At 51.6% G+C, this 18767-nt stretch overlaps 2 protein-coding genes across 2 annotated transcripts in view; one reads left to right on the top strand and one right to left on the bottom strand.

The window, feature by feature from the left end:
* Positions 1-18767, top strand: part of LOC116500129 (antigen WC1.1-like) — a 269452-nt gene that overhangs the window by 177339 nt on the left and 73346 nt on the right. The gene's annotated exons all lie outside the window — the stretch shown is intronic.
* LOC116500155 (olfactory receptor 14A16-like) lies at positions 9206-10162 on the bottom strand. The gene has a single exon (XM_032205073.1). The coding sequence runs from the start codon at positions 10160-10162 to the stop codon at positions 9206-9208; it is 957 nt and encodes a 318-aa protein (XP_032060964.1).

Genomic DNA, 18767 nt, shown 5'->3' with positions numbered 1-18767 from the left:
TTGTCAGATGAACAATACGGGGAATGACACAGAATCACCTTTCCATGTCCTGGTTTCAGGCAGGTCATCCATGCAAGGACCTAGTGAGGAAAGGGTTTCAGCTTAGTCAACCAAGACATCTCATTCTTTGCAGTCCAGAAGGTAGAAGGGGGTTCAGCTCCCTCCCGTGCCTTACACAAGCCCACAGGATTCCTCTTGCCTGGGCACAAACCAGGCATCTCCATGTAATCTGCTTGCCTCAGCTCCCAGCACATTGAATGGAGACAGAGGCCAGGAGGGAGCTGATTTTCCAGAGGTGGCCAGAGACAGATGCAGGTAACTGCATGCTCTGATGGATTAATTGTGGGAGCCAGGGAGTATCCGAGAGCATCATTTTTAAGTGCAGGGAGATTTTCTTGGGCTAACAGAAATGAGAGCAGATGCCTGCATTTAGCACCACTGAATCTTTTTAGTGTCCATTAGTATTCTCTGAGCAACCTACACTGCTTTCACTTGACGATATGGAGTCATGTAGCACAGGGAGAGCTAACTTTCTGTCTTCTCCATCAACCATGTTTACAACATCTCCATTACTGACCATAATGGCAGTGGCCTCATGGACATCTCCACATTGCCTAAGCCAATTCAGGGAAGGTTCTTGATTTTGTTATGGCCAAATACCGGGCCTGTAGTGCTACATCAGATGTCAAGACTCTCACACAAAACTACCTGTGGCTGGAAGGGCCAGCACTGGTCCTGGGAAGGAAAGCCATCACCATCCAGAGCAAACGCATGGCAGAAAACCAAGGCAGCAATTGCAGACAGTTTGCTCCCTCCCTCCACTTTTACTCAGCCTCTTGATGTCATTGAACAAGCCAACAGTTTTCACAGAGTGCCTGTCAGCAGCACCTGGTTGTTCCTGGAGATCAGCTTCACCTCTGCCAGAGGCCTTCAGGGGCTGCAGAGACACATCTGGCAGCAAATCTGTTTCCTGCCAGGCCTGCCCAGGGCATCCCAGCTCTGATTCTCTCTGTCCTTGGGGACAGCAGGGTTTGCTCTCTCTGTTGACGTCCCATTTCAACTGTACGTTCCCAACTGCTGTCCACTCCAGCATGTCTCTGGCTTTAAAGTCTTTGCACACGTGGAGTTTTGGAAATTTGCTACCAGGCTTCCCAAAGGAAAAGAAACATCTTGGCCTGATGTCAGAGCTGAGGGACATAAGGAAGGAGATAGAAGACTTAGGTGCCAGACCTCAAAGCAGCATTTCTGGGCCTGTTCAGGAGGCTGTTAGTGGAGATCTCATTGTCAGTAGCCCTGAAAGGCAGAAAAGCTCATTGCCATAAAACATTCCTCTGCAAAAGTTGCATGCAGATTTCAAGAAGGTCCACAAGATGAGCTGGGGAGCTAAAGCTTGCTTAGTATTACTTTGGTTGAGGAGTCTTTCCAGAGCATGTCCTCTTGGATCTCATTGCTTGGAGTATTGATAAGAAAGTGACTGAAAGTGAGGGTAGACCATACCTGACCACCTGCAATATTTCCTAGGATGAAATGACCACATCTCTGAGTGAAAGGAGAGAAGTGGGTCTCATTTACCTGGATTCAATACAATCCCCCACAGTATTCCCTTTTCCAATAATAACAGTGTTGGAGGGATAGGCCAATTGAAACTCCATGATGTCCAACAAGGACAAAACCCCATTTCTGCTTCTGAGGTGGACAACTGCCCTACTGTGACACAGGCTAGGGGCTGTCTAGATTTATAGAATAGAATTTAAGTGGATCAAAACAGATTGAACCAAATGGAACAGAATAGTTCAGTTTGAAGAGACCTTCAAAGGGTATCTGGTACAAGTGACCAATCTCTTGAGGGCTAACCCGGAAGTCAGAGACTATATATGAGAGCATTGTCTAAATGCCTCTCTGACACTGACAGGCCTGAGGCATCAACCAGGTCTCTAGGAAGCCTGTTCCTGTGTTTGACCACCCTCACAGAAGTGAAAGGTTTCTTATCTCCAGTGTGAACCTCTCCTTGTGTAGCTTTGTTGTCATTCCCACACATCCTGTCAGTTACCAGGGAGAAAAGATCGTCACCTCCCTCTCCACTTCTCCTTCTCTGGAAGTTGTCAAGAGTAATGAGGTCACCCCTCAGCCTTCTTTTCTCCAGACTAGACAACCCAACTGTCCTCAGGCTCTCCTCACAGGACATGCCTTCCAGCCCACCTTTGCTGTCCTCCTCTGGATGCTTTCAACTCCACGTCTTTCTTCTATTGTGAACACCGGAATTGCATACGTGATTTAAGGGGAGGCTGCACCAATGCTCAATATAGCTGAAAACTCACCTCTTTTGACCATCTGTCTGTGCTGTGCTTAATGCATCCCAAGATGGTTTTTGCCCTCTTGGCTGCCAGGGCACCCTGCTGGCTGATGTTGAGCCTGCTGTCAACGAGCACCCCCAGAGCCCTTTCTGCTGAGCTGCTCTCTAGCCACTTGTCTCCCAGTCTGTGCTGGACCTGTGTCCAGCATTACTCTGTAATCATCTGAGGTGATCAGCTCCAGGCAGTCACTTTCTCCAGAGCAGTGGCAGATCACAGCCTACAAGGGTTTCCTGAGCAAGGACAATTCCAGGGGAGCGCAGAGACCTGACTAGAGCTTGCAGCTCTCACCAGAGTGGCTGATAAAGCATGGGCATTGATGGCAACCAATCCCCACCCCCACGAGTGCCAGTGACCAGGAGCATGGCCAACAATGTGGGGAAACGGAGCAGGTCTGGCTGGTGCTGTTGTTGGTGCAGCCATTGACCCAGGAGGTGCACGGAGGGCACCCAGTGAGAGAGGGCCATCCAGCAAAGGGTGGGAGGCACCAGGTACACCTGCACCCCACACCCAGGCCTGCACAGCCTGAGGGCATGCACCCCACTGATCCTCAAGGCAGAACGGTAGCCACTCATCTCCAGGCAGAGGCTGCAGGTCCAGCTGGGCCACCAGCACCACCTGCCCCAGCGGTGGCTGATGTCTCCACCCAGACAGAGCTGCCGAGGAGTGAGGCTGCCGTGCAGACCTCAGGCTGCTGGAAGTGCCCAGGCCTTTCCCCTGGGGCAGGGACAGGCAGCAGAACTGCCTGCCAAAGGTGCACCCAGCTGGAGGACTTCCTGCAGCAGGGGGCCGAGCTGCAGGAGGCAGGGAGAAGGCTGCGTAGCAGCAAGGAGGTTGATGAGGAGTTGGAAAGCTGGATTCTGCACAGTCTGCAGGGAACCCACAGCCCACAGCCAAACAACCCAAAACTCCCTCACTGCACTCACAGAAGGGAGGGGGGCCAATATCGCCAGAGGATGGAACGTGGCAACGACAAGGGAAGAAGAGTCTTCCCCCAAAGCCTGAGGTGCCCTTACAGAAAACGTCATCTCTCTATTGATGGAAAAGGAAAGACCTGTGGCAGGGGGTTGGAGCTGGGTTAGACACACCAGTCTGTTCCCCACATAATGGTTGGGGCAATCCCAAGCACAAACACAGGCCAGAAAGAATGGATTGAGAGTAGCCCTGATGAGAAGGACCTGAGGGTGCTGGTTGAAGAGAAGCTCAACATGAGTCAGGAATGTCCACTTGCAGCCCCAAAAGACTACAGTATCCTGGGCTGCATCAAAAGCAGAGTGACCAGCAGGTTGAGGGAGGTGATTCTTCCTCTCTTCTCTGCTCTTGTGAGACCCCACCTGGAGTTCTGCATCCAGCTCCGGGGCCCCAGCACAAGAGACACATAAGATTTTGGACATAGGACTTAGAGAGTGGGACCAGAGCAGAGCCACAGCAATAATCAGTGGAGTGGAACACCTCTCCTGTGAAGGCAAGCTGAGCCTGCTGGGTTTGTTGAGCCTAGAGAAGAGAAGATTCTGGGGGGAACCTTCTTGCCTTCCAGTGCTTAAAGGGAACAAGTAATATGGGGAGAGACTTTTTCCAACTCCAACCAATTTGTGATTCAGTCATTCTGGAATGTCTTGCAATGTCTCATTGACATTGTTTGAGCCTCAAAGACATGTTTGAGCCTGTTGCTGCCATCAGCGGGAGGCAGAGAAACTGCGTGCGTGAGGTGCGAGCAGGTGGACGACCTGGTCCACATGGTGGCGGAGCTCAAGGAGGAGGTGGAGAGGTTGAGGGCCATCAGGGAGTGTGAGCGAGAGATAGACTTCTGGAGTAACTCCCTGCAGAGCCTCAAGGGGAGGTGCCGAGGTGAGACTCCTCAAATGGGGGCGGACCCCCTGCCCTGTCCCCGTCGGGCAGAGGGAGGGGATCTGGGAGCTGAGGAGGAATGGAAACAGGTCCCTGCTCGACATCGCAGGCGACGCCCTCCCCTTCCGGCCCCACCTTCCCAGGTGCCCTTACGCAACAGGTTTGAGGCCCTGGAGATTGAGAGGCCGGTGTGTGAGGAAGAGGTAGCAAATGTTCCCAGGAGGATGCCTGGGGCGAGGAGGTCAACTCCGTGCCTCAGGACTGCCTCCACCAAGAAAGACAGGAGGGTGATTGTTGTTGGAGACTCTATTCGTAGGGGAACAGAGGGCCCTATTTGTCGGCCTGACCCTACCTGTAGGGAAGTCTGCTGTCTCCCTGGGGCCAGGGTCAGGGACGTTGCCAGGAAGCTTCCTAACCTGGTACGCCCCTCTGACTATTACCCACTTTTGATAGTCCAGGCGGGCAGTGATAACATCGAAGAGAGAAGCCTCAAGGCTATCAAAAGGGACTTTAGGGGACTGGGTCGGTTAGTGGATGGAGCGGGAGTGCAGGTGGTGTTTTCGTCCATTCCTACGGTGGCAGGGAGGGGTTCAGAGAGGACACGGAAAGCCCACCTGTTAAACACGTGGCTCCGGGACTGGTGCCAACGCAGAAATCTTGGGTTTTTCGATCATGGGGCACTTTACTCAGCACCTGGCCTGATGGCCACAGACGGGTCCCTATCTTTTAGGGGAAAAAGGATCCTGGGCCAGGAGCTGGCAGGGCTCATTGAGAGGGCTTTAAACTAGGTAGGAAGGGGGATGGGGCTGAGGCTAGGATTGTTGGTGCTGTGCCAGGGGGAACAATGGCAAGGCCGGAGGATAAGGCAATGGCCCAGCTGAAGTGCATCTACAGCAATGCACGCAGCATGGGTAACAAACAGGAGGAGCTGGAAGCCATCGTGCGGCAGGCAGGCTACGACTTGGTTGCCATCACGGAGACGTGGTGGGACCAGTCTCATGACTGGAGTGCTGCAATGCCTGGCTATAAGCTCTATAGAAGGGACAGGCAGCACAGAAGGGGTGGTGGTGTGGCTCTCTATATTAGAGAGTCTTTCGAGGTTGTAGAACTCGAGGCTGGGAATGACAAGGTCGAGTCCCTTTGGGTTAGGATCGGCAGGGACAACAAGGCTAGTGTCCTGGTCGGGGTCTGCTATAGACTGACGAACCAGGATGAGGAGATGGATGAGGAATTCTACAGGCAGCTGACAGAAGTTGCAAAATCGTCAGCTCTTGTACTCGTGGGGGACTTCAACTTCCCTGACATATCATGGAAGCACAACACAGCCCTGAGAAAGCAGTCTAGGAGGTTTCTGGAGAGCGTGGAAGATAGTTTCCTGACGCAGCTGGTTAGTGAACCTACCAGGGGTGGTGCCCCGCTAGACCTTCTCTTCACAAACAGAGAAGGACTGGTGGAGGACGTGATTGTCGGGAGCTGTCTTGGGCAGAGTGACCACGCAATGGTGGAGTTCACTATTCTTGGCGAGGCCAGGAAGGGGACCAGTAAAACCGCTGTATTGGACTTTCGGAGGGCTGACTTTGAGCTGCTCAGGACACTGGTTGGTGGAGTCCCTTGGGAGGCGGTTCTGAAGGGCAGAGGAGTCCAGGAAGGCTGGGCGCTCTTCAAGAGGGAAATCTTAATGGCACAGAACGGTCTGTCCCCACGTGCCCAAAGACGAGCTGGCGGGGAAGAAGACCGGCCTGGCTCAACAGAGAATTGTGGCTTGATCTTAGGAGGAAAAAGAGGGTTTATAAGCTTTGGAAAAGTGGGCAGGCCACTAAGGAGGACTTTAAAGAAGTAGCGAGGCTGTGCAGGGACAAAATTAGGAAGGCCAAAGCTCATCTGGAGCTCAATCTGGCTACTGCCGTTAAAGATAACAAAAAACGTTTCTATAAATACATCAACACAAAAAGGGGGACTAAGGAGAATCTCCATCCTTTACTGGATGTGGGGGGAAACTTAGTTACAAGAGATGAGGAAAAGGCGGAGGTGCTCAATGACTTCTTTGCCTCAGTCTTTAGGGGCAATACCGGATGTTCTCTGGATACCCAGTACCCTGAGCTGGTGGAAGGGGATGGGGAGCAGGACGTGGCCCTCACTATCCATGAAGAACTGGTTGGTGACCTGCTACGGCACTTAGATGTGCACAAATCGATGGGGCCGGATGGGATCCACCCAAGGGTACTGAGTGAACTGGCAGAGGAGCTGGCCAAGCCACTGTCCATCATTTATCAGCAGTCCTGGCTATCGGGGGAGGTCCCAATCGACTGGCGGCTAGCAAACGTGACGCCCATCTACAAGAAGGGCCGGAGGGCAAACCCGGGAAACTACAGGCCTGTCAGTTTGACCTCAGTGCCAGAAAAGCTCATGGAGCAGATCCTCCTGAGAGTCATCATGCAGCACTTGAAGGGGAAGCAGGCGATCAGGCTCAGTCAGCATGGCTTTATGAAAGGCAGGTCATGCCTGACGAACCTGATCTCCTTCTATGACAGAGTGACGCGCTGGGTGGATGAGGGAAAGGCTGTGGATGTGGTCTACCTTGACTTCAGCAAGGCTTTTGACACCGTCTCCCACAGCATTCTCCTCAAGAAACTGGCTGCTCTTGGCTTGGACTGGCGCACGCTTCGTTGGGTTAGAAACTGGCTGGATAGCCGGGCCCAAAGAGTCGTGGTGAATGGAGCCAAGTCCAGTTGGAGGCCAGTCACTAGTGGAGTCCCCCAGGGCTCGGTGCTGGGGCCGGTCCTCTTTAATATCTTCATCGATGATCTGGACGAGGGCATCGAGTGCACCCTCAGTAAGTTCGCAGATGACACCAAGTTAGGTGCGTGTGTCGATCTGCTCGAGGGTAGGAAGGCTCTGCAGGAGGATCTGGATAGGCTGCACCGATGGGCTGAGGTCAACTGCATGAAGTTCAACAAGTCCAAGTGCTGGGTCCTGCACGTGGGGCGCAATAACCCCAAGCAGAGCTACAGACTGGGAGAGGAATGGTTGGAGACCTGCGAGGCAGAGAAGGACCTGGGAGTGATGGTGGATAGTGGGCTGAATATGAGCCAGCAGTGTGCTCAGGTGGCCAAGAAGGCCAACGGCATCCTGGCTTGTATCAGGAACAGTGTGACCAGCAGGGCTAGGGAGGTAATCGTCCCCCTGTACTCAGCTCTGGTGAGGCCGCACCTCGAGTACTGTGTTCAGTTTTGGGCCCCTCGCTACAAGAAGGACATGGAGACGCTTGAGCGGGTTCAGAGAAGGGCAACGAAGCTGGTGAGGGGCCTGGAGAACAAGTCCTACGAGGAGCGGCTGAGGGAGCTGGGCTTGTTCAGCCTGGAGAAGAGGAGGCTCAGAGACGACCTTATCGCTCTCTATGGGTACCTCAAGGGAGGCTGTAGCGAGGTGGGGGTTGGCCTGTTCTCCCACGTGCCTGGTGACAGGACGAGGGGGAATGGGCTTAAGTTGAGCCAGGGGAGTTTTAGGTTAGATGTTAGGAAGAACTTCTTCACTGAAAGGGTTGTGAGGCATTGGAACAGGCTGCCCAGGGAAGTGGTGGAGTCACCATCCCTGGAAGTCTTCAAAAGACGTTTAGATGTAGAGCTTAGGGAAATGGTTTAGTGGGGACTGTTAGCGTTAGGTCAGAGGTTGGACTCGATGATCTTGAGGTCTCTTCCAACCTAGAAAATTCTGTGATTCTGTGATTCTGTGATTCTGTCTCTGAGAACTTTTCTGTAGTATCATTGCACCAGCTGTACTCCAGGTTCCCAAGGGCAGAGACTCATTTTGAGAATGCCACCACTCACTGTGTAACCTTGAGGAGCAGGGATTACAAACAGCGGCGAGGCCTCAAAACACAGCATGGTCATGCACTCTAACTCCACAGTCTAGCCCTTTCTTCCCTGAGTCAGAAGGAACCTCTGGAGGTGTTCACTACCATCATCTTCTCTGAGCAGTGATAGCTTTACAGTAGAGCAGGATAGTCAGTGCTTTCTGCAGCTGGGTATTGAAATGTCTGAGCCCATGACCCAGTGCTGATCCACAGAAGCTGTTTCACCATTACAGACACTGATGCCAGCAGAATGATGGAGCTGGTCAAATTTCAAAGATTAGCTCCCCTTGGGCAGTGGGGAATGGCCATCCCCACACTCCCCACATGTGGTCCCCAAGCTGCTGCTGCGCACAACAAACAGGCTGTGGTTCTGTACCAGACAGAGGTACTTTACGAAGGGAGAAATGAATCACTCCACAGCTTCCCTCTCCTCTGCCTGCTGGATGCCCACTCTCTTCCCTGAGATTGCGGAGTCACAGGTTCCCTGAAATACCTGGCTTTAGTTCTTTCACTGTGGCTGAGCTCACAGTGGGAGATCTCTCACTTTCAGAGGGGCTGCAGTCACTGCCCACACCAGGCTCCAGTGTCCCTGGAGGTATCCTGGGCTCTGCAGGCAGCTCCAGATTCCCCTCCTGAAAGACATCACCTATGGATCACATGTGGGAATGGCCCTGGCTATGTAATGCAGTGACTATTTGCTGCCTCTGCTGTCAGCAGACACCCATGGGTGAGTCTTAAATCTAGTCCTTGGTCTCTGACAGGTCACAATGCAAAAATGCGCCATTCCCTCCTGAACTAAAGCAGGTACAGATCCTTGTGGGGAGCAATTCTTTGGGCCTATTCTTGACACATTTTTGGGGGGAAGGAAGTCCCAGCCTTCAGGCATTGCACTAGGGTAATTCTGTTTTATTACTGAGATGTCATGAGAGAGTCTTCACTGACTCACGGTGTTAGATGCACATCTATATGGCCTGCTAATGGGACAGTACAAGCTTGTTCATTCACAGCAGTAGGGGGAATCCAAATATTTATGTACAAATGCAAGGAACAGAAGCAGTAATAATAACCCAACAGCCTAAAAAAATAATAATTAATAATAATAATGATAAGTACAAAGACAACACAAGCTTGGAAGGGGATGTACTTGTATTCATTATTGGACAGTGCAGGGATCTTTATAAGTACTGGAAAACATTCCCCAAATCTGTCTCCTAACAGCACACTTGAGCTCCTTGTTTTGCATGCTGTAGATGAGGGGGTTCAGAGCTGGGGGCACCATGGAGTACAAAACTGCCAGCAAAAGGTTGAGGAATGGAGAAGAGATGGAGGGGGGCTTCAGGTAGGCAAACATGCCAGTGCTGATGAACAGGGAGACCACAGCCAGGTGAGGGAGGCATGTGGAAAAGGCTTTGTGCTGGCCCTGCTCTGAGGGGATCCTCAGCACAGCCCTGAAGATTGGCACATAGGACAGCACAAGGAAAACAAAACACCCAAATGCTAAAACAACACTAACCACAAGAAGTCCAGCTTCTCTTAGGTACGCATCTGAGCAGGAGAGCTTGAGGATCTGGGGAAGTTCACAGAAGAACTGGTCCAGGAGATTTCCCTGGCAGAGGGGCAGTGAAAATGTATTGGCTGTGTGCAGCACAGCATAGAGAAAAGTACTGTTCCAGACAGCTGCTATCATGTTGACACAAGTTCTGTTGGCCATTATTGTCCCATAGTGCAGGGGTCTGCAGATGGCAATGTAGCGGTCATAGGCCATGATGATGAGAAGAGAAAACTCTGCTGCGACAAAGAGAATAGAGAAAAAGACTTGGGTAGCACAGCCTGCATAGGAAATGGTCGTGGTATCCCACAGGGAATTGGCCATAGCTTTGGGAACAGTGGTGGTAATAGTGCCCAGGTCAAGGAGAGAGAGGTTGAGGAGGAAGAAGTACATGGGGGTGTGGAGGTGGTGGTCACAGGCTATGGCTGTGAGGATGAGGCCGTTGCCCAGGAGGGCAGCCAGGTAGATGCCCAGGAAGAGCCCGAAGTGTAGGAGCTGCAGCTCGCGTGTGTCTGCGAATGGCAAGAGGAGGAACTCTGTGGGGAAGGTGCTGTTGGACATTTGCTGTCCTCTCAGGGCAGGGTTGGCTATCCATGGAGGAAAAAAAGAGGGACAAGTTAGAGAGATTTCTCAGCAAAATTCACACCTTCTCCCACAGAAATTACCTTTCCATGAGTTGAATGAGGAATAAGTCAGCTCATCTCCAACCCTCCCAACTAGATGACAGCATGTCTGACAGTTTAAAATGAAACTTGGGCACCTTGTTCCCAAAAAGATGCCCTCAGGGCAGGGCCCAGCATTCCATGTCGGAACAGAAGCTTACACCCACCTGTACCCCTGACAAAGAGATTAAGAAACCCCCACACAGGTGGACAAATAAGAAAGAATACCACAATGCTCCAAACAGCCGACATAGAGAAAGGGAGATGGGCATGCAGGGAAGCCTTCACATTACTAAGCTTGCCATCCACCTTTGGAAGTGACACTGAAGGGCAGGTACTCTTAGCCTCATTGTTGTGTATCACCTCTAAAGACACAGGCTTCTCTCTTATTCTGGAGGTCCAGCTGAGGAAGAGCTGGCTCATGCCCTAAAGCCCCTGAGGGCAGAGGCTGTGCTGGGTGGCAGAGGAGAGCAGGGGGTTGCTGCAGAGAAGGCGCCTGCACTGCAGGCCTGGCAGAGAGTGTCTGAATCCTCCCTCCCTTGGTGTTTCAGGCAGCAGCTCCTTCTTCCATCCCTGCCCAGGTCTCTACTTCCTAGAGTTGTCCCTGATGGCAGCTGCTTCTCTCTCCCCACTTCTCCTCCCTGCCATGGCTCACAGACAACATTCCACCTGCTGTGTGCTCAACTCTGTCTTGCAGACACTGCCTGTCCCTGTATAATTTTCAGGAATATCTCCATGTGTTCTGTGGCTAAGGAGTAGCTCGTACCTATCAAGAGCTAAGAAGAACTGGGCTCTCAGGGTCTTCATCAAAATGTAGAAATAAATTCCCATCTCCCACTGCCACCCAGAAAAGCAAGAGGAGAGAAGTCGAAATGCAAACACCTTCCCTTCAAGAATTCCTTGCTCTGATCTTCCTCCTGAAAAGTCCCTTCCAAAATACCCTCGGGGTGCTCTGGAGCCTGACTCATAGAGCAGCATCTGGACAGGAGGAGAGTTCTGCTGACTTATGAGGTTCCTCATAGACCTACAGATCTCTTTCAGTGTAATGATCTTGGAGCTTGTTTTACTAATACAAACCTGACAACTTCCTAATGATCATTCTGACTGCCCATCAGGGAAGGAAATTTAAAGCACAGACTCCAAAGAGTGTCTTCCCTTCAGGTAGTCCCTGCCTTGGTTTTCACTGTCAAGAATATCCCCAAAGATGTAGTGGGGATGCTGTGGAGCTGTGAGAAGCCTGTCCAAGGCAGCAGCATCTGGACACCAGCAGGATCTTGCCCTACCCTGTCCTGCCAGGAGGCTCCTTCCACTCACAGCTTCTACCCGCATCTCTCTGGGCAGCTCCCCAGGCAAGCTGAGTGCTGAGCCTGGCAGGCAGCAGAGGCCCTGCCCTGGCACACAGCTCCTGGGGCACAGCAGGGACCCTGTTCTGCACCACAGCCCTGGCCACCCCTGCCTGCACACGCAACAGCCAGCCCTGAAAGAAGAAACTCTCAAGTCCTCTCCTTCTGATAGTTTTCACAGTTAAACCCTGCTCTGGACCTTGTTCTTCTCCTCTTATCCAAACACTGAGAGTCCTCATGAAAGATCCCATAGGCTGTGGGATTTGCCAGAAAATCTGGAGATGGCACCAGGAACAACAGCTGTGTTCCCCTACAGCCAGAGACTTACCCTGTTCAGGGTTGTGAAGATTTCTCCTGCAGTGAGCTCTCAGCATCCCCCCTCCACACTGCCTTTAACATCTCCCTCCCTTCTCTCAGCCACTCTTGTCCCCTGCAGGCAGTGCCCCCAGCCCTTCTGTGCTGTGCAGAGGAGCTGCTCCTGGGCAGAGCTGTCTCTCTGCAGTGCTGCCCGCTTGCCAGGAGCTCCCCTTGGGCCCAGGAGCCCAGGAGCCCAGCTCAGCAGCACAGGGAGCTCTTGCCAAGTCCCCGGGCCTCCAGGGGAATCAACTTTGAAACACACCGAAGTAAACATTCATGCTGATTCCCTCCATTGGATAGGGGACAATGTCCTTTTTCATTTCAGAAGAGGTATGATGTGCAAGAATCACTTTTTCCATATCCTGGTTTTAGTCAGAACACCCAGCCTTCCCTCTCCTGAGGGAAGAGTTTCAGCTGGGTCAGTCAAGGCATCTCCTTCTTTATTTGCAGTCCAGATGCTAGAAGAGGGCTTAGTTGCCTCTCCCATGCCTCACACAAGCTCACAGGATTTGGGATTCCTCTTGCCTTGTTTTAAATATGCACAAATCAGGAATCTGCATGTTAGCTGCTTGTCTCAGCTCCCAGCACATTGAATGAAGACAGAGGCCAGGAGGAAGCTGTTCAGATGCAGACACCAGGTGAAAATGGAGGTGCCAGAGAGACATTAGAGTAATATTTGAAGTGCCAAATCCCTCTGGGCCATAAACAGAGATTTTATTGATGCATGTTCAGTATAATATAGTCGTAGCCATTTCTCAAGAGCAAAGAAATAAAAAGCAAGCTATGACTTGGTTGCAATAACTGAAACATGGTGGGACTACGCTGATCACTGGACTGCTACAATGAATGGCTATAAGCTGTTCAGAAGGGACAGGCAGCACAGAAGGGGTGGTGGTGTGGCTTTTTATATTAGAGAGTGTTTTGATGTTGTGGAACTCGAGTCTGGGAATGATAATGTTGAGTACATATGGGTTAGGGTCAGCGGAAAGGCCAACAAGGCAGGCATCGTGCTGGGGGTCTCTTATAGATCACCAAACCAGGATGAGGAAATGGATGAGGTGTTCTACAAGCAGCTGGCAGAAGTTGCGCAATCACCATCACTTGTTCTCATGAGGGACTTCAACTTTGCAGACATATCCTGGAAATGCAATGCAGCTCAGAGGAAGCAGTCTAGGAGGTTCCTGGATAGTGTCAAGGATAGCTTCCTGACCCATTTGGTTAGTGAGCCTACCAGGGGAGGTGCCCTGCTAGACCTGGTGTTCAAGAACAGAGAAGGACTGGTGGGAGATGTGGTGGTCAGGAGCTGGCTTGAGCAGAGTGAGCACGAAAAGGTAGAGTTCTCTATTCTTGGTGAAGTCAGGAGGGGGATCAGTAAAACTGCTGTCTTGGACTTCTGGAGGACAGACCTTGAGCTCTTCAGGACACTGGTTGGCAGAGTCCTTTGGGAGACAGTCCTGAAGAGCAGAGGAGTCCAGGAAGGCTGAGCACTCTTGAAGAAGGAAATCTTCAAGGCTCAGGAGCAGACTGTCCCCACATGCCCAAAGATGAGCCAGAATGGAAGAAGACTGGCCTGGCTGAACAGAGAGTTGTGGCTAGAGCTTAGGAAGAAAAAGAGGGTTTAGGACATTTGAAAAGAGGGCAGGCCTCTCAGGAGGGCTATCAGGATGTCACGAGGCTGTGCAGGAACAAAATGAGAAAGGCCAAAGCTCATCTGGAGCTCACTCTGGCTACGGCTGTTAAAGATAACAGAAAACGTTTTTATAAATACAGAAACACAAAAAGGAGGACTAAGGAGAATCTCCATCCTTTACCGGATACGGGAGGAAATTTAGGGAAAAAAGATGAGGAAAAGACTGAGGTGCTTAATGCCTTCTTTGCTTCAGACTTTAGCAGCAAGACCAGTTGTTGTCTAGATACCCATCCCCCTGATCTGGTGGAAGGGATGGGGAGCAGAATGTGGCCCTCATAATCCATGAGGACATGGTTGGAGACTTTCTATGGCACTTGGATGTACACAAATCAGTGGGGTCAGATGGAATCCACCTGAGGGTACTGAGAGAACTGGTGGAAGAGTTGATCAAGTTGCTTTCTATCGTTTATCGACAGTCCTGGCTATCAGGGGAGGTGCCAGTCAACTGGCGACTAGCAAATGTGATGCCCATCTACAATGAGGGTTGGAGGGTGGACTCAGGAAACGATGGGCCTGTTAGTTTGACTTCAGTACCAGGGAAGCTCATGGAACAGGTTATCTTGAGTGTCATCATGCGGCACTTGGAGGACAACCAGGCAATCAGGCCCAGTCAGCATGGGTTTATGAAAGGCAGATCCTGCTTGATGAACCTGATCTTCTTCTATAACAAAGTGACACACTTAGTGGATGATGGAAATGCTGTGGATGTGGTCTACCTTGACTTCAGTAAGGCTTCTGACATCGTTTCCCACAGCATTTTCCTGGAGAAACTGGCTGCTTGTGGCTTAGACTGGTGTATACTTCATTGGATTAAAAAGTGACTGGGTAGCTGGGCCCAAAGAGTTGTGGTGAATGGAGGACTCTGCTAGTGACCAGCAGTTGGAGGCCGGTCACTAGTGGAGTCCCCCAGGGCTCAGGACTAGGGCCAGTTCTATTTAGTATCTTTATCGATGATCTGGATGAGGGGATTGAGTGCACCCTCAGTAAGTTTAAAGATGACACCAAGTTAGGTGTGTGTTTCAATCTTCTCGAGGGTAAGAAAGCTCTGCAGGAGGATCTGGATAGGCTGGACTGATGGGCTGAGGCCAGCTGTATGAAGTTCAACAAGGCCAAGTGCCAGGTCCTGCACCTGGGGCACAACAACCCCAAGCAGAGCTACAGGCTGGGAGATGAGTGGTTGGAAAGCTGCCTGGCAGAGAAGGACCTGGGAGTATTGGTGGATAGTCGGCTGAATATGAGCCAGCAGTGTGCCAAGAAGGCCAACAGCATCCTGGCTGGAATAAGAAGCAGTGTAGCCAGCAGGGCTAGGGAAGTGATTGTCCCGCTGTACTCGGGTCTGGTGAGGCCGCACCTTGAGTACTGTGTTAAGTTTTGGGCCCTTCGCTACAAGAAGGACATCGAGGTGCTTGAGCGAGTCCAGAGAAGGGCAACGAAGCTGGTGACGGGTCAGGAGAACAAGTCCTACGAGGAGTGGCTGAGGGAGATGGAATTTTTCAGTCTGGATAAGAGGAGGTTCAGGGGCGACCATATCTCTCTCTATAGGTATCTGAAAGGAGGCTGTAACAAGGCGGGCATTGGTCTATTCTCCTACGTGTCCTTTTATAGGACAAGGGGGAATAGGCTAAAGTTGCACCAGAGGAGGTTTAGGTTGGATATTGGCAAAAACTTCTTTAAGGGGAAGGCAGGAGGAGCCTGGCCAGGAGAGATGTGAGATTTGGGGGAGGAAAGAGGAGCCTGGACAGCAGAAGCTAACTATTTTGAAGAGGTAAGAATATTCAGGTAATGTTGATCCCACCATAAAGGTGAGTTAAAGCAGTCATGTAAGGGCCTTACCCTATTTTAACCTGTTACATTAATACCTAAATCTAAATGCCACTCCACACCCTGACAGAAATCCACCGCTCTAATTTTTTACCACAATATCCCTTGAAGCCAAAATTAGTCCATAACCCCTTTCCATTACCTTTCCTCTATTGCTCACCCTGATCCCTGCACTTAACAATAGCATTAAAATGCTCTATTTAACCCTGGTATTCTTGCAGACCTAAACAAAACCCTCAAACAAACAGCTTGCCCATACCCTAACCACAGACCTGACACCACAAGCAGAACACCAAACTGTCCCACTAAACACCTGCTTGATCTCTCAACCAGCAAGGTTCGCCACAGTCCCTAATTCCACACATGAACAACTAACTTTCAAAGCCTGTCTTCCTGTGCATTAACCTTCTCACCTTTAACCCTTTTCCTAACCCTTAATTTTAGGTTCTTGTTCCCTTGTGGCAGGGCAGGAACTGTGAGATTGCTGTGCAATCACATGGCATTCAAAATGAATGTGAGGGGCCATGGATTTGATCAGTTTGTAGGCCACAAGGAGGAGATGGGTGGGAATGCTCTGATGAGCTCAGCTCTGCCTCAGGATCTCCCGAACCAGCAGGAGGAATTGGCCTGTGAAAGGGACTGTGAGGTCAGTTCTGTCTCTGTGGTTGATAGGACAGCAGCAGGAACATGTCACAGAAAGGGACTGTGAGGTCTTTTCCGTCTGAAGTAGTTGTCAGGTCACACTTATACCCTGGATCTGTACTTTTCATCTGACATCTGCCAGTGGTCCAGGTAGGCCAGCAGAAGGTACCTAGTTGACATGCTGACTGTGGGATCCCCTCTGCCCACATACCCAGGAGGACCCAGACAGAAAGAAGGCCCACATATGGGTTGTCCTGTCCCTTCTACTTGAGTCCATGACTGGACAGCAGCAGGCACAAGGCTTGGGTTTGTCTACACAAGAAGCTGCAAGGCCAGTAGCTGGACCGTGGTTTGGAAGATGCTGGTGAGGTGATGTCTGTCTGGTTGGCTGACAGGCCGCAAGAAGGCCAACGGGTTGGGAAGCCTACTTTAGGACTGCTTTCCACCCAGGTGGAACTTTCTTTGGTAGTAGGAAGCAGCAGTAGAGAAAAACCTGCCAGAAAATGCACCTTGGAAGGTTGGCACTGGCCATGAAGAGGAAGAAATGTCCCTCAAAGAGTTGTGCTGTGGTGCTAGAGGTCACCCAAAGAGTGTCTTTGATCAGATCATGGCTTTGTGTTTGAAGGAACAGCTGGTGAGAGTTCACAAAACATCGGTGAAACCACGGAAATGCCAGGATGAGAGCAAGGTGAAGAACAGAGATGGGTGTCTGCAGGTTTCCAGGAAATAGGGCAAAGTGTGGGGCAGCATAGGAAAGTCTGGAGAGGATAAAGAGGTGGGTGCAGGCAAGAAGGGAAGGCCCCAGCAGCCCTGACATTTTTGTCCCCTTCGATACAGCTTATGAGGAGATGAGATGCAGTCACTGCAAGGGGGCTCATTGCTTTCTTGAGACCCTGTGCAAAGGCAGGGAGGTGTCATACCATTGTTCTTGAGGCATCACACAGCCCACCATATCCCACAGACCCCAAGCAAGAGCCCAGAGCCAGACATGGGGGTGCAGGATCTCCCCAACCAGTAGCTGGAGTCAGGACCTGGCCCTTTTACTGCAGCACAACAAACCCAGACTTTTCTCAGCACAGTGCTTTGCCTATCTGTAATCATGGCCTCCAATTATCTGCCCTAACAAGTCCCTGAGGAGAACCTCTTGGTAACGGCCCTCAGTGGGGCCCATTAATACTCCAAGTCACTTCAACTTTTCCTTCTGACTTTACTTGCTCAAGCAATTGCATCATTCTCCTCTTATTACCTCACATTCACAGACTGAGCACCAAAATCCACCATGGAACTCATTACAATACAGAAACAACTAAAGAACCTAAACAACTAAAGAATTCCATAATGTTATTCATATCCTCTAGATTTGAACAGCTAATTGGAGAGCTTTCATGGTGTAGTTAAGGAGAAAGATTTAAAAAGCACCTAATACAATTCTTTGCTCATTTTAAAGGGTGAATTTTGTTGCATTTCAGTTTTGAGCATCTTTCTTCAATTGATATTAACCCAGGGCTTCTCCAATGGAGATATCATAGGGAGGAAAAGCAGACTCTTGAGGTCTGACAGTGCATGGACAACCTTGCTCCTCACCACCCCAACCCTGACACTTCTCTTACTGGCCACCTGGAGCTTGAATCACTTTTCCTTACTCCACACTTCTGCACAGAGCAGAGCCTGACCCTGAATACTCCATGGCCGCCTTGCAGGTCTTGATAGGCTGCGGTGAGGGGATGAATGCCCTGGGCCCTCTCCCTGCTCTGCCCAGGCCAGCAAGGGCCCAGAGCGGCCTCCTGTCCCCTGCCCCTGCAGCTCTGGGCTCCCTTCTTGCAGCCCTGGCTCTGCAGCACCAAGCCCTGCTGGGAGCCCTCCCCTACATGCTCCCACCACTCCCTGATGCTGTTGTTGCCCTGTGCCGGGCAGTTCCCAGCCCAGTCCAGGCCCTGCCCACCTCTACCCACTTCGATGCCCTCTCCCCAGCCCAGTGCAGCCCAGTGCAGCCCAGTCCAGCCCAGCCCAACAGCGCAGGCTGGGCTGGACCCAGGGCAGTGCCCACCACAGGCTGCTGCAGGGCTCTGGGCATGGCCACCACAGCCCCAGCCCTTTGCAAGGCACCACAGCTGCTGGGATAAAGGTGGCTCTGGGCCTCCCCAGCAACCCCAGGGCTGGGGGCAGGCATGGCTCGCGAAATGGAGGTCCGTGAAGCTGTAGGAGTCCTGGTCTCTTGCCTGGGAGATCCCCAGCACAGAGTGCCTGTGTCCCACAGGGCCAGCCCCAGTCCCCAGGCCAGCACAAGAGGCCTGGCCCAGGCACAGGGCAGCTCCAGATTCCCCTGCAGGATGACATTTGCCATCAGTCCCAGCACCTTTGGGACACTCCCAGGCCAGTCAAAGGCCAGCTACTATTTGCTGGCACCACAGCTGCTGGGACAAATGCAACTCTGGGCTTCCTCAGCAGCCCCCACGCTGGGGCCAGCCATGGCTCAGGAAATGGACGGACATTAGGCTGCATTCTTCTTCACCAATGTTGTAAGTTGCCCCCTTAATTAATTGTCAGAGAGCATTGTATTAAAAATAGAAAGGAATCTATTGAGTAAGCAAGCAGGAAGCAAAACAGCGCTGGGCGGCCGGGGAGTCTCTGCTCCGCCAACGGCGCACACC

This window comes from Aythya fuligula, chromosome 31 (assembly GCF_009819795.1).
Source record: "Aythya fuligula isolate bAytFul2 chromosome 31, bAytFul2.pri, whole genome shotgun sequence".
NCBI classification, from domain to species: domain Eukaryota; kingdom Metazoa; phylum Chordata; class Aves; order Anseriformes; family Anatidae; genus Aythya; species Aythya fuligula.
The sequence above is the reverse complement of the archived record's forward strand: the minus strand, read 5'-3'. Positions and strand labels throughout refer to the sequence as shown.